This window comes from Patagioenas fasciata, chromosome 15 (genome assembly GCF_037038585.1).
Source record: "Patagioenas fasciata isolate bPatFas1 chromosome 15, bPatFas1.hap1, whole genome shotgun sequence".
NCBI lineage: Eukaryota > Metazoa > Chordata > Aves > Columbiformes > Columbidae > Patagioenas > Patagioenas fasciata.
The window spans coordinates 14,780,272-14,805,340 of NC_092534.1; the positions used below are offsets into that span (position 1 = coordinate 14,780,272).

Here is a 25,069-nt window from a genome sequence, read left to right on the forward strand (position 1 = left end):
GTACAAAATGAATTTACAAGTGGTTTTATCTACAGCTTGCCTCTAGATCTGCTTTTACATGGATGATCATTCAAGTCCAGAGAATACTCAACAACCTGTTGCAGTTGAAAATCTTTTCTTCCATCCACCTTATACTATAAAATTATTAATCTAAACGACCTCCTCATCTGTTTCCTATGAACTAAGAATCTGCATTTCAATATGCCTGAAATATTTCTAATTTCTTTAATGTTGAAATAGTTATTGTAGAAACTTCAGCTGGTTAGAGCATAGTATTATGACTCATTCAAAATAGCCATGGCACATATATTTAGAGTGTTCATGTTTTTATCTGATAAAAAGAACAGCCTCATGTAATTCTCTCATGCGTATGACCACATCTTCCCATTAAAAACTTTCTGTGGCTGCAGCACAAATTTCCATTTTCATAAAAGACTTTTATAAAAATTGTCATCTTCTCTCTAAAGTAAATTTTTGCATAAAAATGATGAATGTATTAGAATCCATTTGAAGTCAGAGTGCAAAAAGAACCTCAAGTTATAAATGAATACAAATGTTGTGAAAAGCTAATAGAAGCCCTCTGCATTATGACTTTCATGCTGGCTTCTGTGTCAAAGAATCTTTAAAGGACTAACTGTAATTTGCATTTTCTGCAATGTATAAAAATAAAAACTTATTCTGCTTCTGCCTTATGTAATTGTTTTATCTTTCATTGTTTCATGTCTTCTAAACTCCATACCTTTACCTGCATTAATATTTCTCAGAAATAACGTGTCTTATTCTTTCTCTTTCCCCTCCCCCTCTTAAATACTGATGGGTGGAACTAAGTTGGTGTTAGGACTCATCTTTAGGATAGTTTCTAAACACTACATAGCTCCCTGAGATATATATTACCTAAAACTGATTCTACTGTGAATGCTTAGTAATCTAAAATACGCTATTGAATTTTTTTCCATACTATGCACTCAACAAAAGTTTCAATTCTCTTTTTAATCTAAGACGATGGCTACTTTACTACTAAACCACAGAGAACTGTTTTACTTTTGGCAACTAAATTGATTCCTGAATCACTGGGACTTAAAACTGCCTTATATGAAAAAATTTGCATTTTTAATTTAAACAGCAAGAATCATCAGCATTCGCCTTCCAAAATGAAGCATCATGTTGGCATCTATCAACAACTACCAAAAGAAAAGAAAAAAGTGATGCGAATTTTAAGTTGCAGAGAGAATTATTCCAGGTATGTCTGGTTTCAGAACAACAATACCCTGTTAGGGCTTGCAGGCCTCAGCTTAAGTAGTTTGGGAATAGGAATGACAGCACAAACAAAGCACTGGAAAAGGTTTATGAGGGTGGAGTCCATTATTAAACACGGAATTAAAACTCTTCTGTACCCTGCGGCTCCAAACTTTGAGAAGATGCAGCAGTAAACCCTGAACAGACAAACTACTGCAAACTTGGCTTATAACCCCTCTTCCTCAAGATGCAAGCCCATCCAGTTACTAAAACTGAATGCACCGTTGTTCCCTATGCACTACCTGAAAACAAAGAACTAAAACAAAGACCATTCCCCTTCATAGACTATTAACTTCCGCTTTTAATAACTAATCGTCCCACCCGACACAGTTGTGCATTGTACAACACAAACCACTCCAGTCAGACAATGCACACAGCAATAAAACTCAACCCAGCAAAGAAAGTGAAAGCTGCGTTTGTTCAGCATGTTATTTGGCGCAGCCAACTGTAATGCTTCAGCCTGCCATTTATTGTTTACTCTGTCAAAGGATTATTAAGAATTAAGCTGCATTTGGCAATTTTTTGAGAAGGGAATTTACATGCGAAGTAACTGACACTTGATATTTAAAGTCTATTGGTTGACTCTGACCCTTCGTTTACAAGTGACTCATTTGACTGCAAGGACCTCTGATGTGGAAATGCTCAGATACGAATCAATTGCAGTTTTTGTCTCGGGTAAATGTTACTTGGCAATCTAAAAGAAATGAACAATGCTCAGACCGAGGTTCACATAGAACAGCACTCGTATGTTTAAAGAATTCCTTTTACATGCCTGATTTAGTTCTAGTCGAAGGATTTATGAGTCCCCGTCTCCTAATAACTTATCTCAGCGCACAGTGTTTTTAAACACACACAACCAGCAGTTAACTCTTTTGCTGCCTGAAAGAACAGAAATGTATGGACATATTTAAGTAAATAGAAAAAGGGGGTTTGGTGCTGATAGGGCGAATGATTCTCTCGGGGTGGGGGTGGGGGACAGGGGAAGGATAGGACGAGAAAGGCAGAGAAACATGTAGGTACAGTTCGCAAACCCCTGTTTCATAAAGAAATGATTGTGTAAGAAACAACCGCTCCTACACAAAATCAGCCCAGTGCAAAATCTGCAGTTTACCTCTGATAGAGTAAAAGGGTTTCTCTGTACCCGAGCGAGATTCCTTTCCTCTTAGAAGGCAGATGCAGCATTTCTATAAACAAAAATGTCTCTAGCCCTACCTTGTGCCAGTGCTTGCAACATGTGGAGCTGAAGCAACAGAAACGCCCACCATCCCCGACAGAAGATGAAACAGAAGTTTAACTTTATCATCATTCCGCCTCGCCTGCTATTCCTTCGGGCAATAATTTTGCGATCCACCTTTCTTTCAACCGTTCTTGCCTCACTGATCCCCATCCGATCCGACTGCCTGCCACTGCTGACAGTGCTTTGGTCATTGCTCATTCCGCACCCCGAGGCCGGGCTCTCTTTGGTGCGTTGGGAACATCGCCCACTGCCTTCGCCCCGGAGTTTTTGGGGAAGAGAAGCCCCCACTTCAGAGGCACGGTGGACTCTTTGATTTGTGCTCACTTCGCCTGCAGCCCGAAAGCAGCACTCCTTGTGCCTCCCGGTATGATAATCGCCACCTAAGTCCGTGTTTCTTGTGGAGGTATTGATTGCACCAAAACAACCAGTCAGAAATGTGAAACACATGTTTCTCTGCACTGTCACATCCAATGCCTTCAGCACAGAGGGAGTAAGTTTATAGGCGTCAGTATTTCAGTAAATCCGGATCCTTCAGCACATCGCCAACAAAAACAGAGAAAGACTGATCCATCTTAGCCACCAGCAGACAATCCAGAGAGTACCTTTCATACCACAGCGATGATGGAAATTGTTACCCCTGTGATTTTTATGAAGCGTGGTGAGTTTTCCAGCATGTGTCCCATTCTCCTGTAAAAACCTTGCAATGGAAGTGTTAAATTCTCGCAGAAAGGGCTGGAAAAAAAAGCATCAAGGAAAAAAAAAAAACTAATTGAAAGTGTCTCGCTATTCCTTGCGCTAAGGATTTATTTCAGACAATTTCGAGATTAGCCATGCAGACAGAGTAGTCTCCAGATATCCTCGCAAAGCTGTGCATAGTTTATATTAATCCGATTTTCCTTTGGATACAAATCTCTACCGTCAATAGAAGGGTCTGAAGGGTCCTCAAGCAGGTAAATTGAGCAGCTCTGCCCGTGATTCCAGCTCGCCGTGCAGTCACTCAGCCCCAGGCCAGCGGTGTCAGCTCAACTCAGCCGGAGGTGGGGAAAACCTCAGCTGATCGTATCTCCCTCCCGCTCCAAGACCGGTGCTGCTCTCTTTCTTGCAGAGAGACCACGACAAAAATCTCCTCTAACACGTAAATCGCTTTTCTTCTGGCCGGCTATGGAGGAAGCAATGAAACAAACCCTCAGCTGGATAGTGCCCGGGGCGGGGGGAGAGCAAACCTCCCGAAACAAACAGCAACAAGGTGAAATCCTTCCAGCTTTGCTCAGATAGACTCCTGCTTTCCTTGTTTATACAGCCCAGGCATCCTGGTTCTTCCTCTGAGCGTCTCTCCCTTACAGAAGCTGTAAACACAAGAGAGAAAGCGCTATCACAGCGGCAGCAGCGGCGGCAATAAAACCCTACAGAAAAAAAAAAAGCGCTGGAGGTTTAACATTTAAACAATGCATCGGGTATTGTTTCAGTCCCGCCTTCCGTAAAGGGAAAAGTTTCGTGGGAGATTCCCTCCCCCCTTTATTACAAAGAAGGAATGTGAGTACTTATAAAAGAAGTACCCCCGGCATAAAACCAAGTTAAAAACAAAGCACCTAAGCGCGAAGTTGATCAAACCAACATCTCCACCGCTCTCCTCCCGCCCCCCGCCTCAACTTTCCTGGGCCCCCTCAGCACCGCGCGCTGCTGACCCGCCCCCGCCTCGCGCTCCGCCCGCCCCCCGCGCGCCCACCTCGGCGCCCCCGCCCGCGCCCTCGCTCCGCGTTCCGCTCCCCCGGAGCCGGCGGACACGCCGCTCCCCGCCCCGGCCACTGCTCCCGCTGTCTCACCTCCCGTCTCCCCTCACGTCTCTCCCGCACACACCCCCCGCCGCCCCCCCCCCGCCCTAAACACAAGCCGCGCCTCATCCCACCTTCTCCTGACCTACACCTCAACGGGGCTGTGTCTGTGTGGGGGAACATCCTCCACGGAGCTCAGGAGGGGGCTACTGGGTGGGGGGGTGTGTTTGTGGAACCGTCAGGACGGGCCAGGGGGATGGTATTCGAGCACACGTTTGCCCGCCGGCTCGCTACAGACCGCGGAGAAGCAGCGCACCGCAACCCGCTCACACCGCCACGGCGGGACCTGCCCGCGGCCGCCTCGGCAACGCTCCGCTCCTGCCCCGCCCCCTCCGCTGGCCCCGCCCCCAGCCCGGCCGCTGATTGGGCGGCAGGCGCGCGGGGCGAGGGCGTAAGAGCCGCGCTCGCGTAAAGCGGGAGGGACGTTGTGCGCACCGGCTAACGGCTGCGCGCGTGACCCTCTTCTTCCCCGCGCTCTCCAACGGCTGCGCGCGTGTGTCCCCACCCCCGCGAGGGCAGTTTGTCTCGCGCCCGTTAACGGCCGAGCGCGCGCGCCTGGCGAGACCCTCTCCCGCGTTCCCGCGCCAACGGCCGCGCGCGCATGGCGGGCCGTTCTCCCGCGCTCGCTGCGCCCCCTAGGCCTGTGCGGAGGCACCGGCGCTGCTACGGTGGCAGCTGCTGGCAGGGGGCAGCCAGGCACGCCCGGGCGCGGCTGCTCCGGCTTGTGCATTCCCAGCAGGTATTCTCTTCTTTTTTTGTTAGCGAACGAGGGAAAATAGCAGATATGTGTCAAGCCCGGAGAGCCTGGAGGTGCAAATTAAGCCTCCACCTTCCTGCTCTTTGTGTTGCGTCTCATTCAGCCCGCGAGGTTGGCAGGCGGCACGGCAAAGTTTCTGAGCTTGGGTTGGTTTTATTCCATGAGTTTAGCAAATGTTTGAGTTGAAGATTGGCAGCCAGCTTCTGTTCTTTTTTTTCTTTACCCCCCTTTCTGACAAGCAGTCTCTTGTGATAGGATCATGCAGGCAAGCATAGTAAATTATCACACTGAATGCAAGGTCATTTTTTCATATTATTAACAGCTGGCATTATGTGTTTAGCACTAAGGTATATTATCCAAGAAAGCACCCTTTTCTCATGTGTTTTATAGCATAAAGCAAGTAAAGCATCTTTATTGTTTCCAGCACAGGTGAGTGGTATTTACTGATCCTATGGCCGTGTCTCCTTTGTACCCTCTCCTCCCCAGGCCATCCCATCCATGCAAACCACTGCTCAGGTTTTCCTCTTGACCTTCCCTTAGTATCTCACAGGTGTTTATTGTCTGCCAGGTTGTCACCTACACAGGTCTAGTATCTAACAGCTTCTGATATCTCTTTTCTGCCCTTCCTCCTTGTATTTGAAACCTTCTTGTTCCTGTGCTCAAGTTTTTGCTGCACTTAAATTCCTCTCCTGTGACCTTTTTCTGGTAACTAAAAGCTATGAGCTGTACCTCAGTATCTCTTCCTTGTGGTCAACAGGGTGTAAATACCAATTCTGTTGTATCTCGTATGTCACGCTTTCCTTTTTTTGTGTGTAGGCCACAGGAATAATTATCTACAGATATCAGGACCCAGCGCTTATGATTTTCCCTTCAATATGTCCGTTTTGAGAACAATGCAAAGTGAACGCAGATTGGTTTTGGCTGTGTTGAGAACTGACCTCAAGGAAGTAACAATCTGTGAGTAACTCCCATTGTGCCATTAATAGTTGTTAATTTACTGCAGGATGAGGAAACTTTTTATTTAACTAGTAATTTTGGGTGGGGCTGATTTACATTGACTGGAAATTGAAAGTATGTTGAATTGTGTGTTTGGTTGCTCTTTTTAAGAATGCTTAATTGTGTGTTTGGTGGTTGCTTTTTAGAAGTACTGTTAACAAAGGAGCGCAAGGCTACTGATGGAAACTTAAAGATTTCGAATTCAGTTTGATCTCTGAGAAAGCATTTGGTGCTTCCTCATCAGTTCTAAGGGAAGTAATTTGCAGTGGTTATATTATTAATGTCTAAAGTCTGCTAGAAGAGTCGTTGTTAGGTCTTAAAACCAAGATGCTACAGAAGAGAAATACTAATTTGTGTTACGTTGCTTGATTTTAGTGAAAGGTTGTTGCCTCCTGGAATAGGTTTTCCTTGTAGCGCTTTAAATCTGTTAAAGGTTCAAACACAAGAATAGGAAGCTAACCTGTTTTCATCTTCTTGTTGAAAAATTACTTAAATGTGGTAGGATCTTTTACAGTTGCCAACTTCATATTTTGGGTGTAATATTTTCAGTTTATTTTCTTATTTTTAACATTAACCATGTCACAGAGGGCAACATTTGTGGGGGTTCGTTTTTATATTCCTTGTTTGCAATAACTGTACTGAATTGTGTTCAAGCCTGAAAAAAAAAAAACTGCAATCTTGTTATTGAGATGAGTAAAACCATCTCACTGTTTTACTCTCTCTGTTCTTTACCTGCTCCTCTCTCTCCTGCGTGTATGTAACAAGTGAGGAACAAAACCTTTAAACACATAGCGGGATAATGAGTTGGAGAACAGCTCTCCCACCTGAAAAAGCAGGAACAACCAATCTGATGCTCATAAAGACAGAAAAAAAAGGAGGGGATGGGTTTTTTCCAATTACTCTTGTATTCTGCAATGGGGTATAAATGTGAGAAGTCTAAGGTCTGCAGACTTTTGTGTAATGAGTGCAGAATGGTGCAATATTTTATTTACAGAGCTGGTGAGACAATGAGACAAAAGAGAAAGGAATAGAAGTGTCTACTCCACAAGGCAGACAGGTTAAAGAAAGACAGCTTTCTAGCCAAGGAAACAGAACCATGCAACGACTGCCAGAGGAAAATCTCACCAATGTTCTACAACCTTAATTCTTAGTTTCCTTTTACAAGTCTTCATATCTTCATGGGCATAACCTCTTGACTCTTTCTAGCATTTGGACTTTAGCTAAGCTCCTTTAGAGAGAGCTTTCTCCTGTACAGATATTTTATATACTTTTTTGAGCGCTGCGGCAGGTTGTTTGGATCTGGTGTATCTCCTGGTGCAGACTCTGGTTCTTGCAGTCCAAGTTGTATCCAACTGGGGTGTGAATTATACCAAATGCGAAGTTTTTTTGACAGGTAATTGCTATGGTTTCCTTGCTTATTTTAGTCCTGTAAGCCAAGTAATTATCCTGCATTCAGTCTTCTGAAACAGAACAAAACAAAAAAATTACAGATTAATTTTGTGTTATGTGGTATTTTCCACTAGTGCACTTTTTTTGGATGATGACTTGCTCTAACTGGCAAAGGAAAAAAACTCTTACCAAAAGCTTTGGAAATGAAATGGAGTGAGATATAGACACTGTAATGGGCAAAATCATTACATACTTTTGCAACCTAAAAGGTGATATTCTCTAGTAAGATCTTCATCATAAGCAATGTAGAATAATTAATATTTCTAATTCCTTGGATACAAGGGTTGGCTATAAAAGGTATAGATCATGTGGGTACCACAAAAACACTGTTTTGTGGTTTGGTTCTACACTTCGATTTTCCTTCACTCGAAAACTTGAAGTGCAGAGCCCAGGGGAAGTGATCGCATTGACTACCATGTGCTCGTCCCAGGAGGTGTTTCTATTGCTTTTCCTTTGCTCCCAAGAGGGATGGAGCTTTAGAAAACAATGAGTATGTGAGTAGAAAGTAACTTGCTTTTAAATGGGATTGTTTTTCAGCATACTAAATCAACCTGAATGCAGTAAATTATTGGGAGGGGGCTAAAATCTTCCTTAACAAGGGTATATTCCCAAGGGTCTCTAGCCAGCTGCTTTGCTTTTACGGTGTAAATATCCTTCTACATCAATAATAAACATTGGAAGAGAAGAAGAAAAATATCACATTACATAGCTGGGGGTCTCGGGGGAGACATTAAACAATGACTTCACCACACTTCTGCAAGTATCTTCTGCAGTGAGCACTGTTGCAAGAACAAGAAAAACTCCCATTAAATTTTACTGGGCTTAAAAAAGTTAATATGGTGTCATTTATAAAGCCCCGAAACAAGCAGAATGACAGATTTTTGTTTTCTCGGTGTGGTTTGGATTTACATAAAAGAAATTAGAATTAGATTTATATGCCTTTTAGGTCTGTTTTTAAATTCAGAAATGCTAGCAAATTCAGAGTTAAATTCCTTTGCTTGCTGTTTAATACGATGGTGCTGAGGAGTCTGGGAGCAGCCCAGTGCCGTTCTGGGGCACAGCGGTGAGTGTTGAGGGCAGAATGGATAGACTGAAATTAGTGTTTCAGGACTTTCTGGAGCCCAAGAGCATCCCTGATAGAGCTGTCACACAATGTGTTTGGATTCAAAACAAGTTAAGCTGATAGGGACGCTGTCTGTACAGTCAGGAGAAGGCGTTAGTGTCGTTTCTCAATTATCCCATCTTCTGTATTATCCCAGCGTTACAATAGCCTTTCCCATTTAGCCATCAGAAGAAATTCACAATGACCCAGCCACGTTGCCCTGCTGTGTTTGATGGAGAAGAGAGTTAGCGAAGTAACATAAAGGATCAAGACAACAGGTTCTGTGTTTTTGAAATGTAGACGTTTGAAAACATTTCTTAGAGCCTCCCAGAGGAAGACTACGGGGGCTGTAATGATTCTGCTCCAGACAAGTTTGGCTGAATGTAGAGAGATCTTATTTTAAGAAGTCTGTGTCTTCAAACACCAGCCGGGCCGGCTGGCCAGCCATGGGTTGCCGGGATCTCCCTTTCATGATTCAGGTGACGCCGCAGGCATAAGTGACCTGAGAGCTTTGAGGAATGGCTGAAATTGCCCATAAATACGGGGGAGGACTTTGGACAAAGCCTGAATCCTTCAGTTATACCTAACCTTTGTACTTCCGAGTGCCATCTTGGTGACTTTCTCAACCTTTTAGTTGATCAGGAGTGAAATAAAGCAAGCAGAACATGAAACAATAAGTACAAAGGATATCTATGAAATTGCAACTTAAGGTAATATTACTACTGAAATGCACTAATGTGTCAACTTACCCTTGATCAGACTAGGTAGAAGACTTCCAGAGAATACTGTCATACTTCAGGGATGTGGTGTTACCTGTTATTGTTTCCCCTCCTTATGTTTTTCTTCACAACTGAATCAAAACCTATCTGCAACATTCAAGGTTTTGCTTCTGCAGGATATGTTTCGGGTAGAACATAAAATGTTAAACACTTTGAAATGAGATTAGATTTCAGAGTGTTTTCCACTTTTCAAAGTGTAACTTTATTTTAAAAACCCCTCTAAGTCATTGTATATGATATAGGATCCAGTGTGATTCCTGTTGGTTACAGGTTTTTTAATTTCCTCATCCTCTTGCACTAAGATGCTGTAACATGACCATGGTTTCACCTGGAAAGGATGTTGGTTCAATGGTTAGTGAACTGATGATTGTCTCCTATATGCTTACTCGCAAGGATATTTTGAAGACTTAAACAACAGTCTTGCAGTCCCTGCGAAAATGTTGTAGTAGATTGTGTTTTTATCAAGTGCGTGGGTTATTTTCAGATGCAGTATAAACACCTTGTCTTCAGTAAGCAAAGATACCTATTGAACGTTTTGCGATGAGAAGCGCAGTGTTAAATGTATACATGGAGATCACATTCCAAAAATAGCATATACTTGAGATACTGTAATTAATCGAGAAATGCGAAGTAATAGATGTGATGAGTTAGTTCATAATTACAATCCTGCGTTTTTCTGAGTTGATCGACATGATTCTAATGGAATAACGTGACAAGAAAAATCCCATTTATTTCAATGTGATAAACAGATAACAAAAAAGGAGCATGAGAACAATTACTACAAGGGCTTGAGCAATCAGAGCTACTGAGTGGGATATAACTGAACTTCTCAGCCATGTTACTGCTGTTGTAGTCTATGATTTGCCCATCATAAAATAAACAGGTCATGAAATGAGAAAGTAAGCTTTGAAGAATACATAGAAAGTATTTACAGTGATTGCAGCATTTGCCACCATAGTTACAAGATTTTTTTCCCCTCCTTAGGCTATGAAAAGGTATTGATTAGTAGTGTTTTAAATGAAGGTGTTTTAAATGCCACTGTGGGAGTCTTCAGCAGAGAGTTTTCTGCCATAGTGAGACTGTTGCTTGTCTTTTAATGACATTTTTGCCTTATAAATCTTTTGGCCCTGCATGCTTGTGTATACAAGAATTTTCCAGATTTCTTGATGACTATAGTAGAGACATCAGGCTTAGATCGTCCAACTCTGGTTTGCAAACATAAAAAATGGACCAGACTGTGTTGGTTCAGGGAGATGAAGTAAGAGGATTAACATGAGTGAACCAGCTGCTTTTTATGAAGTACCGCTATTTTGGCCTAAAATTAAAGTTGTCCCAAAACATTTTTTCCCCCGGTTATTTGCTGCAGAGCATCTTCACCAGCGGGTTCTTATCTTTAGCAGCTAAAATAATTTGTCTTCTCTGTTCTCCTTGGCCGCATCCTTGTGTACGTCAGCTCGCCCCTTCTCTTGACTGACTGCCTATAATTCAACTGGCATCTCATCAGTGCTTTGCTGCTTTTCAAGACCGGTACTTCTCCCTGCTTTGTTTCTTCCTTTCTTTATGAGCTTTTTTTTTTTTAGGATGATCAAAAGTAATTATAGCTTTGAACCTGTTCAAGACAGGACAAGGGTCCAGATTAGCACTGAAGAGCTTGCTTTTCTACAGGTCTTTTGTCATAATACATTTTACCATTCTCATAACTTTTGCTCAGTGTTGTTATTGCTGTTCTGTGTTCAGAAAGGAGAAATCCGTCCTAATGACAGAAATTTAATCTTAATTTCCATAGCAATTAAATGTTATTTTAAAAGACCAATCTAAAATATTTTGTAAATGATCCCTAGCAGCTTTTTTAGGAGCACTGAGAAAATGTATTAATAAATGGGTATTAAGGTCTTTTTACTTGATTCAGTTTCAAAATCTCACCTTTCTGTAGGAAAAACAATATGAAATGCATATTCAGTGGAAAAAACACCCACAACAAAGAAGTTCACACCAGTGGTAAATTTCAACAGCAGCAGAATAATATGATTTGCTTTGACTGCAGTAGCTGAAGTAAAGGAGAAATATTGGAGTAAAAATAAACCCATTTTTATTAAGGAAATTTATGTTTTAAAGTAAGTAGCAAAGCGTTGTGGTTATTTACATAGAAACCACTGATTTGTCTTAACTACTCAGTGATGCATCCATGCAGTCATTTATAATGCTTATACTTAAAGCAGATGCCAACGTTGCTCTTCAGAGAGTACTCGGAACAGAGCGAGTGTGAGACAGATGGACGCAGAAGAATCAATAGTTCAGAGAACTCCATCAGCTGCATGTGCTTTGCATAGGTCAAGTTTGATGAAACCAAAGTTTTATGGATCAACACTCTTGATGTAAATAATTCACGGTAATGGAAAAAACCCACTATGCTTATATGGGATGAATGTAAACACACTTTCAACGTAATTGTTAGTGAGTTATATGATCTAACTCTTATAGTTGGTTTATACATGTATATGATTCTACTAATGCAGGGGTGCTGGGACAGCAAAATATTGGATATTTTTATTTTAGTAATGAGTTTAGCAAGATATGGAAAACTTCATTAAATTTAAACAGAGTGGCAGTTTCAGTGCAATAATGCTAGAGTTTTCTGGCTTTTTAAATTAATATGTTGTAAAAAACTCTGTAAGTCTTCACAGTAATATTTAAATCTGATCTCTCTCCTGACTTTGGATGCATATCATCAGTTTTTAAGTATTCCAAGATTAGTATAATATAACCTTCCTTTGGGAGCAGCTCCACAGTGCTCTCATAGGTACAAGAGGAAAATGTAAGCACGAACCACAAGGTGTGATTATATGATATATAAAGCACTCAGTAATCAGGACACCACTCCTGTTGCCTTAGCAGTGAAATAAAGTAAGGCTCAACCCAGTCTGGATTGTTATAAAGAAGTAGAACTTCTTATCTAACATCTTAACTGAACTGATGTAACTCAGTTCCAGAAGGACAGGGAACTGCTGGAGAGAGTCCAGCGCAGGGCAACAAAGATGATGGAGTGGAGCATCTCCCGTGTGAGGAAAGGCTGAGGGAGCTGGGGCTCTGGAACTGGAGGAGACTGAGGGGGGACTCATTCATGGGGATCAATATGGAAAGGGGCAGTGTCAGGAGGATGGAGCCAGGCTCTTCTCGGTGACAACCAGTGATAGGACAAGGGGTAATGGGTTCAAACTGGAACACAGGAGGTTCCACTGAAAGATGAGAAGAAACTTCTTCATGGTGAGGGTGGCAGAGCCTGGCCCAGGCTGCCCAGGGAGGTTGTGGAGTCTCCTTCTCTGCAGACATTCAAACCTGCCTGGACACCTTCCTGTGGAACCTCAGCTGGGTGTTCCTGCTCCATGGGGGGATTGCACTGGATGAGCTTTCCAGGGCCCTTCAACCCCTGACACTGGGATTCTGTGTGATTCTGTGCAACAAAGAAAGAAAATACAGACAATAAAAAGTTCCAAATTCTAAGAAGTGTCAAGAGAAAAACAAGATGGTTGCTTTGGGGACAAGAGCAAAGCCAGCAAATAAGGACATTTACAATTAAATCTTGAAAAAAAAAAATTCCAATTAAATTAATCTGTAAAATGCATTGCAGAAGAGTTAGTTTGCCATCTCCATATCTCTCTTATCTGACAAGGAAAAACTTTGCTCTGTGGCGTTCTTTGACTAGTGCCTTCATCTTGCTTTTTCTTTCTCAACTCTTGACTCCAGCATTTCAAAAGGAGATTTACACAATGTCTTGGACATCTTACAAACATAGATTAATAAAAAATAAGTTGGCCTTGGATGTTGGCAAATCTCAAACCCATATGTTCAGAGAGTTCTTTCATTCGATCATAATTAATTTTTTACCAAATGAGTAGCTTTAATCATTTGGATACCTGGATAGAGTCTGGATCCTGCTACGGGTGTTTGAAGTCTCAGGGAGTTGGAATAGATCAAGAAAAGCTTCCATAGATGTGGCCTTTCTACTTTCACTATATACATCTGTTGTAAATAATATTGAGACTAATTCTGCCCTTTGTCATAATGATATAAATCCAAAATAAAACCTTAATACTGCAAGGGCTTAGTTCGTGTACTCAACTCCTGGCAATGGGCAAATCCTGTGTATTACAGCAGTAATATGTACGTGCTTAACTTCCAGCAGGTTAATATATTTGCAGGATTTAATTTAAGCAGACACCTCTAGTTGTGATGAATGTCACCTAGAGCAGAATTGGTGCTGTGGCTGGAGACACTGTGCTTTGCTCGCTGTTAGTGGGTTGTCTCTCTTAACAAGTCGCAGGGGCTCACAGTCACTTGGCATTTATTATTTTGGCAAAAACTCATCAAAAGTGATCCTAAAACACGCTGCAGCGTAGTTGATTATAAAAACTGAAAGAATACATCTTAAATTGCTCCTTGAAATACTACAGATGTAGAAAATTTCAGTTACCAAGTATTTTAAATTATTCTATTTTTAGTTCCTTTGATATTTTTAAGTAATGCACGTAAACACGTCTCTAGAAGAACATTGAAATAGCAAAAATCCCCGTCTTGTTGTCGTCGTACTCCTGTGCTGACTGGTTGCACTTTGTGTTGACTCCCTGATAAACATTTAGGTGGCGAGTAATTCTGAAAAGCAGAACTGAAAGAGCAGCTTTCCTTCCAGCACTTTGCAGTGTATCGTTTTATGACACAGATAAGTGCAGCTAATTTATTTGGAGCAAAGGGGTTATTAAGATGAAGATTAATGCACAAATAACTCTTATTCCTGGAAGCTTACTGTGATGCATAAACTCACCAAATCTGTTGCACAGGAGAGTTTACAACTGTGCCCAGTGTAGCTGTGATTGATATTTTTTTTTGTTGTTGTTTTTAATGAGTGCAATAATGCTCAAGGTAGAGGCTTTTGTAGAACAAGGGAGGAGGGGTCCAAGTTTGTTTTATCACCACAATGATGTATGTATACTGGAAGAAGAATGATTTTATCTAGGGTTCAAGATCATTTAGGATTGCAAGAGGAGATAGTACCATGAGTTCATGCTGATAGGGACAGTGTGGGGAACCACTAAACAACAAAAGGCAGTTGTTTTTTCTTCTGTTAACTGTTTTATACATGACTAGATCATTATGGAGTGGTTTGGGGTGTTTTGCATTTCTTTGGAGAACTGGAGCGGGTCCAGAGAAGAGCAAGAAGACTGGTGAAGGGACTTGAACACAAGAGCTATGGGGAGAGGCTGAGGGAGCTGGGCTTGTTCAGTCTGGAGCAGAGGAGGCTTAGAGGTGAGCTCAGCACTCTCTAGAATGACCTGAAGGGCAGTTCTAGCCAGGAGGGGATTGGGCTCTTCTCCCAGGCAGTCAGCAATAGGACAAGGGGGCATGGGCTTCAACTCTGCCAGGGGACATTTAGGCTGGAGATTAGAAAGCAATTCTGTGCAGAGAGAGTGGTCAGCATTGGAATGGCTGCCCAGGGAGGTGCTGGACTCACCGGCCCTGGAGGTTTGTAAACTGAGATTGGCCATGGCACTTAGTGCCACGATCTAGTAATGGACTGGAGTTGGACCAAGGGTTGGACTGGATGATCTCTGAGGTCTTTTCCAACCCAGTCCATTCTGTGATTCTGTGATTAGATAGAAACAATATTGTGATTTTTATTTTCTTAAGTAGATTGAGGATCTTGTCCTGAATAACCCCCCTGTAACTTCTTACATGCATCTTATGTCTAGTATAATAATTTGCAGGAATATATCAGGATGTCCCTCTAGTAAGGTTAGGGGTAATAAACTGTTATTAGTAGTTCCAAGGTCAAACATAGTTCTTTCTATGAAAATAAAAATAGCACTGCATTACCTTGTCAACTTAATACAGTGTGATAGAGCATCTCAGGCAGCACATCTTGAAAGACTCTAAATGTCTCATAGATTTAGGAAAACCGTACCTCAGGGAACATATTAGGTAGAATTCATCAATGGATCAAAACTGTCTTGGAGCCTTACTTATTGGGGACCAGCGCAGTTGTAAATTATTGCTTTCTTAAGAAAAGCCTCAAGACAAATTGTATTTCTTAGATTAGCTTTACAAGAATGGGTCAATAATTTATACTGGAGAGTTTCAAGGTTTGTCTCTGTTTGTGGGTTTGTGTGGTTGTTTTGTTTTTAGGTCTGGCATGAGCAATTTCAATAATTTGAACTCTGCAATTAAATTTTGAGGTCTTTTCCCAAATGATTTTCAAATTGCTTAATGTGTTGTTTATATTGTGTCATTCTTTACAGATGAAATTGGACATATTTGTGAAGTGTCTTAGTCCTATGCCTCTAATGACAACTTCAATTACAAAATATGGGTTTGCAAGTTTTGCATTAATTAGACATAAAATTAACAAAGTGTAAATCTTGTACACATGTTCAGACACATCTAGAACATCAGCAAGTTTTCATCCATACGTATTGCAATGTGTTTAAGCATTTAGAATCAATACTGTTTGAAGGGTAATGGCAATTAATAAGAATTCTGCTATTCCGAGTGCTTTAAGTTGCTCATTCTACAAGTAGTCCCTGTAAAGTGAAATCAGTTTCTCCATATTTAAATGTGACCGAAGTAGAAGAAATTGGTCTCTATTTTTTCATGTATGAATGAATTTAAGTTCTCTCATGTAATTTATGTGGATTTCAGCTGTTCTGGAAAATTGATTCAAACCAGCTGGCCCAGGATTTTACCCTGTGGCCAACAGAATTTCACTAAATTAAGTGGAGTCTCACCAATGTAAAGATGCTGTGATGAAAAGGCAGTTCATGCTCTCTTACTTTCTAAGAAGTCGTGCAGCTGAAGAGGAGGACATAACAAGATGGATGGATGATGGCAGAGCGGTGGATGTGATCTACCTTGACTTGAATACAGCATTTGACACAGTGTCCCACAGCATCCTCACAGCTGAACTGAGGGACTGCGGTCTGGATGATTGGGTAGTGAGGTGGACTGCGAACTGGCTGAAGGGAAGAAGCCAGAGAGTCGTGATCAATGGGGCAGAGCCCAGTTGAGGCCTGGATCCAGTGCAGTGCCTCAGGGGTCAGTACTGGGGCCGGTATTATTCAGTATATTAATCAATGATTTGGATGAGGGAATAGAGTGACTGTCAGCAGGTTTGCTGGTGACACCAAGCTGGGAGGAGTGGTGACACTGGAAGCTGTGCTGCCATCAGAGACCTGGACAGGCTGGAGAGCTGGGCAGGGAAAAATGTAATGAAATAGAACAAGGGCAAGTGTAGAGTCTTGAATCTGGGCAGGAACAACCCCAGGTTCCAGTATAAGTTGGGGAATGAGCTATTAGAGAGCGGTGTAGGGGAAAGGGACCTGGGGGTCCTGGGTACAGCAGGGTGACCATGTGTAGCTTCAACAGTGAAGAAGAATTCCACCCCTAAAAACTCCTGGAACCTTAAAAGCTTTGGATTTCTTCAGGCCCTTCTGTAGATGCTTCACCCATCAGTCTGTGGCGGCATCAGTATCTATGTCCAGCAGCATTTTAACCTGAATCAGGAGTGGGCTTCTGAAGTGAATCTACCAGCTGCCCATACTTAGCATGTGTTGGTTTGCATTATGGAGTAGCCTTAGCTTCTGTGAACTGGGTTTATTTCAGATAAAGCTAAACAGAAATAGAAGCTCAAGTGTTCAGTCCATTGGATCAGACAAGAACAAGTCAGAAGTAAATCTTTGGGAAACACACAGATGTTGGATCCTCAGCACCACGTGTTTCATTTTGTTATCCGCTCCTGTTGCATTGCATTGACAAAGCTTTACAAGACTTCATTCTTCTGAAAGAAAAGCAAATGCATCTGTTCCTTCTTTTAAATGGAATAGCAGTTAAGCTTGGGAGATACTGTGGGCTGTCAATCCTAAAGTACACAAGCATATTCTGGAATCTCAAATTCAAAGTCTAAAACCTGGAAAGAAATGAAATTTGAGACATCTGTCCCTGTTTACTATTTCCAACTGGCTGGATTTGGTGGTTACCTTCTCAATTCGTGTGGCTTTTCAAAGTTCCATGTTGAGGTGCTTGATTTTTCTTCTGTGCGTTGTAGGAATAGTTAAAGCACCTAGCATGCAGTTGTGGATGTCGAGATAAGCCCTGCAATGACTATGAGTCTTTCGTGAATACAGTCTTTAGATCGTGTTTAATAAGAACCTTGTAACAGGTGTCCATAAGGTAATAATTTGTTATTCTTCAGGTACGGTCTTCCTTCAATGTAAATGTGACAGTTAAAACTTTATGTATTGACACTCAGCTATATTAACCCTGCTACATTTGTGCTGTTTAAAGTCATGATGGACTAGAACACACAACTTAAACAGGAGAGCTTTATGCCAAGGAGCAGATAAATAAGATTAAGTTAATTCTACAGTTCTAAAGTAATTGCTGTTTGCAAAGCATAAATGTGGTCTGGTGATGACATCATTAGGGACTTGCTTTAATTAAACTCTATATCGTCTGTGTTTCTTACTGTAATTTGATTTGTGTAGGGCACTCACTTGTAAACTGGATATTGCTGTAGAGTTGCTTATATTTTTGGTGGCCTGTGTGCCACGCAGTAATTAACAAGTTTAAAGTTAAGTAGTTCAGCAGTTTTGTTGAGTTGTTGCTTCTTTTATTCCCCTTCATTCAAATTCATGCATCAAACAGACATACTAAGGACGTGGTTCTTGCAATCTTATTGATGTTGAGTAATGACTTAATTGCAAGACTGTCCTTTTGACATATCCTATCCTAATCTCAGAACAAGGAAAAACAAGTGCAGGTTATTTAGGAAGCTGTGTTCAAGCCTAGAATTCCAATGTTTTGACAGTATCACACAGAAGAGGAAATTAGATTTGATATTAGTCTTCATTATTGAATGTAAGCCATAGTTTTCAGTGCCTGGCAAGGAATGGATGTGACTTCTATATCAAGTACATATTGATTTTATTTTTTTTTTTACTGTTGAGAAGAGTGACTGAAATTAATTTGGAGAAAAATAGCACATAGCATTGTTTTACTGATCCCTGCAATTGTCAGATCTCTAATTTTGTCGTTCCCATACATCCCAACACTCAAATGACTGAAAGCTCCATAGCATCCTGTCCATTGAACAGTGCTTTGGGAAGCTGACTTCACTTTTCAGTCTTGAAAAAAAAACCAACAGCTTTACTGCTATTCACTGTCGGTATTTTCCCACCTATAAAAACAACAAAACCAAAATACCTACTGTTGGGAAATTCTTGCATACAATTTACAATTCGGGTCTTTGTTCTCCTTTGTGTGCCCAGAGAAATATAATACAGATATCTATTTGTTGCTTCAAAATTATAGCAACTAACAAATTAAAATATTCTTTTTGTTAATAACGTTTTATTTCCAAGTACGTTTTATCAGCTTAGGCAGAACAACAGCTAAGAGGTTGAGAGACTATTTCTTGAAAATCATTTTAATCCTTTGGGATGCAAATGAATTAAGAGCAAGCAAATGCTTTAAAATAAGGAAATAATATGTTTGCAACTTACACTTTGCTAGGTTAGATATTCATTTCCCAAAACCTTTTTTTATTGTCCAAATAATAAAGCAAGCAAGTGCATGAAGTGTGAACCCGAAGCTGTGTTCTGAGGTCTGTTTGAACTGAGTGCTAGGATCCAGCAAATTGACAAGGCTCATACTCCATCTACTCTGCTGACAGCACAACTAGTCCGTTCTGCCTTGAATTTGCTAAGACATAGACAGGGAAGGGATTTAAAGGCTGGGAAACATTGTTTTGTTTATCCTGCTGGTGATGAAGCTGACCCTCTAAATATCTGATGGCAACTGCTATTTAGAGAGAAAAAAATGCCTGAACTGCCTGTAAAATAGTGAATAGCCTACTTTGCAAATAGCCATGATCTTTCATTTATTTATTAAAGTTATTTTCATAGAATATCTATGTTAAACCTGACAGCTTGATTGCACTGGGGTCCTGCCTCAGGGCAGCGATTTGGATGCATCATGGACACAGAATATCAACACCAAATAGTTTTGCTGGAATAAAAAGTCCGTCTGTCATGCTGTCCATATTTACTGTCTCAAGTGTACAATTCAACAGTTTTGTAAAATTGAATAGTATATGCTCCAATTCTCTCTTGGAATGCTGTGATGTTAGGAAACTATTGTATTTCTGTGCAGAAGGAGATGGATCTTTATTCCATAGCGAAGCCTTGCCTAGAGCGTTGCAGTTTTCCCCTACCCATATGTTTAATGTATGTTCCTGTATACAAATTGCTGTTAGGTCAAACCTCTTCACAACTGGCTTATAGCTTTCCCTTCCAAACTCCCTTTATGTTAATCAAGCAATTTTTGTTACATGCAAAACACTAAGCCAGGAAGGAAATAAGTTTGAGAATACATGTTAGCATCCTTAAAAGACACAAACAATGGTATATATAACGTCAGGAAAATGTAATAGTTATTCCAAAAACAAGAATTACAAACCTAGAAAATTACATTAGTGTATTTGGACTTAAATGGATCTGTGAGGCATGGAACGCGCATTAGAAGACTGAATAGTCTGTCAGCAATGCCATTCTGTGAAACTTTAGAATGCCAACAACGAGGAAAATATATCCGGAGTTTTGCAGCCTGCTTCAGAGTGGTATGCAGCAAGGACACCCTAGCGAAAAATAGAGGTTGAGAACTGTATAATTACAATGAAAACATGTTTGCGGTGCTAGTTTGGATCAACCTGATTTGTAAGCATACTAGTCTCGTTTGTTTATTTCTCAAATATACTTCCTTCCACTTCTACACCGTGACACTGAATGAGGAACAGAGACCCCCAGTATAGCAGGAAAAACCAGGAAAGCTCTGGAACCGGAAGTAGCCAGGGACCTGAAATGGTCTCTCCCATGGTTGCTCCATGTGCTTGTTTCAGCTTGGACTGGAACCAGCTGGGTACTCAGGTGTGGTCCTGGGCTGTCCCACAGCGTTCATTCCATCTCTGTCACAGCAACACAACTGAGACTCTTTTGATGTCTTAAGAATACATATCCAAGTCATAACATGTTTGGATTCCATTTGGGTCTGATCTGTACTGTTATTAATGCTGAGATTTATAATGCCGGACGTTATATTTGAACTTCCTCTCTAAAAGTCTGGAGCTTTACTCTCAACTTAACAATCTGCATGTGCAGTCTGATTTCCACTCTAATGTGCAACTCAATTTTTAATTGATTTTACTCAGTTTTACCTCAGAAAATAACAAATGGATTTGCTAGCAAAGTTTAGAATTCACTTTCATTTTTTTGTAGATGTAGCAAGCAGTTGGGATCCTTCTTATAAGTGCAAAATACAACTCCATCTTAACTCAGAAACTGTGGCCTCCTCTATAGTCGTTACCCATATGTTTGTTCCATCCTTTACAAAATAGACTTCAGCTACGTGCCTGCTGGTTTTTTTCCCCCGTGGGCTTCATGTTCCATTCAGTGCGGAGTTGGTCATATTTGCTCATAGTATGCCTGCACAGCACAGAAAATGGGTATCCAAAAATTCCAGTGCAAGCTCCGAATAAGCAGTTGTGCCTGAACTTCGAAGCAGCCGGTTCACGGCAGCCAAGAGCTGCAACTGCATTGGGAAGTCCAATTAAGTTTGACTGTAGCGTGTTTAATGCAGCACTTGGACTAGATGATTGTTGTAGGTTCCTTCCAGCTGAACTATTCTCAATGTGGATTGAATCTTGCAGGCATTGGCAGCTAAAATCAAAGTCTCTGGTGAGCTATACAAGCTCATTTTTCAAAGATTTATAGCAACTAAATTTGGGCAAATTTTCAGGAGAGCGGCAAAAGCCAAATCCCTGAGGTAACAGGTACTTGCCAGGATCTCAGTTCTGTGTTCTAGTGCACGAGGCTCAATGTTGTTCCTTCTGTCCTTGAGTTTCCTCTTATATTTTTATAGTGAGTTGTACCATCTATAAATTGCTCAGTAATCCTTTATTTTTCTTGCTAGATCCCTTAGTTTACTGAAAAAAAAAAAAAAATAGAGAAAACGACAAATTCACAGCCCAGAAAGAGCAATGAAAGCAAATCTTCAAATATAGATCTATCCTTAAGGTTTTCTGACTGCAGTGTATTTGAAAAGTTCATTGCAAAGTCTAAGGAAAGGAATAGTGAGAGTGTACCTGTCTCTTTTAGCTGACATTGGAATAATTAATTTTATGAAAATGACTTCTATTGGAGGTTAATTTATTTTGGCTGACAGTCACATACATTAGTAGACATATCTAATGCTGCAGTCAGGCTGAACTTTATTTAGAATAGTTTATTTATATCTTTGGGTGATTTCATTGCAAAGAGTTGGAAGGCATTTGGGATCATCAAGCATGAACTTCTTTTCCCAGTTTATAAAAAAAAAAAGCCTCACAATTTTGACTTCTTGAATGTTTTGGCCTTCTGATGTAAAAGTATTTCATTTCTTTCATCAGTTAGGCTTAAGAAATTAGTTCAGTGAAGCTTAAGAAATCCATTCAGATAACAAAGCTGAGTTCTTTGCGCAGTGAGCAAACATGAGCTATCTCTTCTAACCATACTCTGTGTGTGGCTATAGGGGTAAAGAAGCATGTCATGTAAACTCAGTATATAAAGTAGTGTCTCTATGTAACTCAGATGATTGACCTCTTCTTCTGGCCATAATGTGGTGTTGACTGTTGTCTTGTGAATAATCTGCTGACACAATGTCCGAGCACAACATTATAGTATGTATGTTTTCAATGGCTCAGATGTGGTAGAATGGAATGGCTCTGTACTTTAGAAAGTAGAGCAAACCTGAGAATGTTTAGTGGGTTTATGTACTATTCAAGTCTGAAAAGTTCAGCTTTAGAAAATAATCTACATTCCCATTTCAACTGTTTTTTGGGTAGTGTATATTATTATAATAATTTCCAAAGATGTAGTTACTTCTTTTGCTCATTTTATGCATAAGGTTGGAATCAAATGTAATTTTTAAGGCTTAGTGTTCACCTCGCTTATCCGTGTGTTCCCACTGACCTCAACTAATCAAAGAAACAAAACTGGTGGGTTCTGTATCTGTTTAATTAAGGCGATGCTTGGCTTCATAAGTTTGCATGAAAAACAGGTTGATGATATTTATGGAGAGGGAAAATATGCTTGTAAACATACTTCTTGTAATCTTGTAGACGTGGATAAGTTTTGACCACATTGTCTCACTGGAAATCTCCTGCCAGCCTGATGTCCTTCCCGGAACAGAGAGTCTCATGTTCTCTGATCAGACTTGGGTATTCTGTAGAGTGGAAAACAATGATTCTTCCTCCCCTGCTATATGAATGACATATGCTCTATCATTCATTTTCATAACATTTCCCTGTGGCTGGAGTCCAGCTGTTGGATGGAATTTATTAATTTTAGTGACATCAACCTGTTAAAGTGTCAGCGGTGCAAAGTCAAATAATCTTTGTATGCAAGCTGGATTGAATGTTTCCATTGTCCATTCTGCATCCTTCAGAAAGATGTTTTGGACCACAAAGATTAAATCGGAAAAGAAGCAGCAAGAGAAAGAGCATTATTAAATAGCATTGTATTCATCAAAGAATCTTTTCCATATACCTAAAGGGGAGTGATGGCAGGAGTTTAGTACTAAGAGACACAAGGATCTAGTTCAGACTAGCTCCCTAAATTGGGGAAAACCTAAACCTGGGCTGTTCCCTTTAGAACCTCAGAATTTTTACAGGGACCAACTCACCTTTATGGTCTGGGATGAGCACGGGAAGAAAAATGCTTGCTCAATTATCTCGCAGCTATGTTATGAAGTGCATATTGAAGTTTGTTGTTGTGTTCCCCAGGACTGCAGGCTGTGACCTCTGTTCATAGAAACCACAGCAGAATCCATCGGGAGCCTGGCTGACAGCCAGTCTGCAGGAGAACAGCTGGCAGCGCATTAGAATGGGAGCGCTGGGGTTGACTTGTTTCTGCATTGGCCTGAAAGAACAAGAAAATATTAGTTCGCACCAAACCAAAACTATGAAAGCTATGGCTGTGAAGCAGAGAGAGGTGTCAGAGTTCAGGGAGCATCTGGATGATGCTCTTGGTCGTACGGTTTGGTTTTGGTTGGTCCTGTGAGGAGCAGGCACTTGAGCTTCAGGGATTCTAAGATTCTCTGATTCCTTTAGACATAAAGCTGAAAGACCTTTACTGTATGTTGATGAACCTGTGAAACACAGCGAGTTGTGTCATTGACACATGCTAGAAGTAGGATTCTGCTTCAAAATAGGACTAATTTCAATAAACAAAGCTTTTCTCTCCTATGTATAAGCATTGTGTACAAACTGAGTAATTCCTGAAGAACACAAGAATTGCAGCAGGAATAATATTTGCAGATAATAACAAGTAAACTAACTCTTCAGAGCCATTGTGGCTCCTTGGTTCTGTAATCCTTCAGGCCTGTGTGGAGTAGCTATAGATACCAAGAGAGACACACAATAGAATCCAATGGAATCCTGCTAGCAGCATTTCACAGTCCCTTTTGCAGCCATGTGGCAGGCAGTGAGAGTCAAGTCTGAGCTATTTAAAATCAGATCTATTTTAATTTAGGTAGAAATTTATTCTACTTTTGTGCAATACCTGAGATATTTAAATGCAGAATGCGTATCCTGGTTGTCTTCACATTTAGGACCGAATGTGAGGCCCTTGAATGGATATCCCTACAGAAAATGGAGCAGAGCTATGTATTTCCAGTTGCAGTTCGGTAGGTCAGATGGCGGGTCAGCTGTTCGGTCCTTTCAAAGACAGCTGAGATGAATGGAGCCGAGTGTAAAGTTTGACTAATGCTCTTCCCTTCAGAGCTACTTCATCTGGGAAGGGGCTGCGGTTCCCATTGCTTCCCATTGCCACAGCGCTGCCCGCATGGACTTCACCTGATTTATTTTTTTCAGTTATGCTTCAGTTTCTCAATTGCAAGAGTCATGATATCCATTCATCATGCATTCTCCGTGCTCATTAATCTGAAGAAAGAATCAGTTCATATTCAGGGAAACTTTCTTTAAAGCTCTGATGATCACAGTGTTCGGTGTAGTCCCCTTTTCTATAGATTTTGCAGATTCTATCACAAGTGTCCAAGGTCACTGAGAACAGGAGGGTGAGAGACAGACAATGTGAATTCTGCTGCTGTGGAAGTGTTATGTTGGAATTGACCTGGAAAAGAATTCCCTGAAGTGCAGTAGGGTGTCAGTGCTAACTCTTAAATAAAGAAAACAGCCAACCTATCCAACTGTGCCAAGGGTCATCTTTTTCGTCTCCTCTAATAGTTAAAAGACTAAGTAGTGTTGTTCCTGTAGTAAGAATCTATAAATCCTCTCACTGGAGGTGCCTCATTAGAAGAATGATTATTATGGTAGTAGTCTAGCCAACCTCATGTTTATATATTTAAAAAAATAGGAATATCTAGAAACTGTAAAGTGTATATATATGTGCTTTCTGAAAGACTTTTGAAATCCCCACCCTCCATAACAGTCTTATGGTGTTGGTTGGCAAAATCGTGGTGTACTTGTGGGGAGGCTGATTTATTTATATTTTTTTAATGCATAATATAGCACATCACACTTAG

At 40.9% G+C, this 25,069-nt stretch overlaps 2 protein-coding genes across 11 annotated transcripts in view; one reads left to right on the top strand and one right to left on the bottom strand.

Annotated features, from left to right (window-relative positions):
* SDK1 (sidekick cell adhesion molecule 1) overlaps nucleotides 1-4,553 on the bottom strand; it is a 375,917-nt gene extending 371,364 nt beyond the window's left edge. The window contains exons 1-2 of one of the 6 annotated variants that reach the window (XM_065850323.2): nucleotides 4,440-4,553; nucleotides 2,509-3,879 (exon numbers count right to left, since the gene is read on the bottom strand). In XM_065850323.2, coding sequence (XP_065706395.2) covers nucleotides 2,509-2,980 — 472 coding nt within the window. In that variant the 5' untranslated portion in view covers nucleotides 2,981-3,879; nucleotides 4,440-4,553. Of the gene's footprint in view, nucleotides 1-2,407; nucleotides 2,427-2,508; nucleotides 4,200-4,439 lie in introns of those variants that run through there. The other 5 variants (XM_071814947.1, XM_071814948.1, XM_071814946.1 and 2 more) reach the window with 5 other exon arrangements.
* A 406-nt stretch (nucleotides 4,554-4,959) lies between these two features.
* LOC139829129 (uncharacterized) overlaps nucleotides 4,960-25,069 on the top strand; it is a 57,335-nt gene continuing 37,225 nt past the window's right edge. For all 5 annotated transcript variants that reach the window (XM_071814956.1, XM_071814957.1, XM_071814961.1 and 2 more), the window contains exons 1-2: nucleotides 4,960-5,104; nucleotides 5,939-6,079. The gene's annotated coding sequence lies outside the window, so the exon portion shown is untranslated. The remainder of the gene's footprint in view (nucleotides 5,105-5,938; nucleotides 6,080-25,069) is intronic.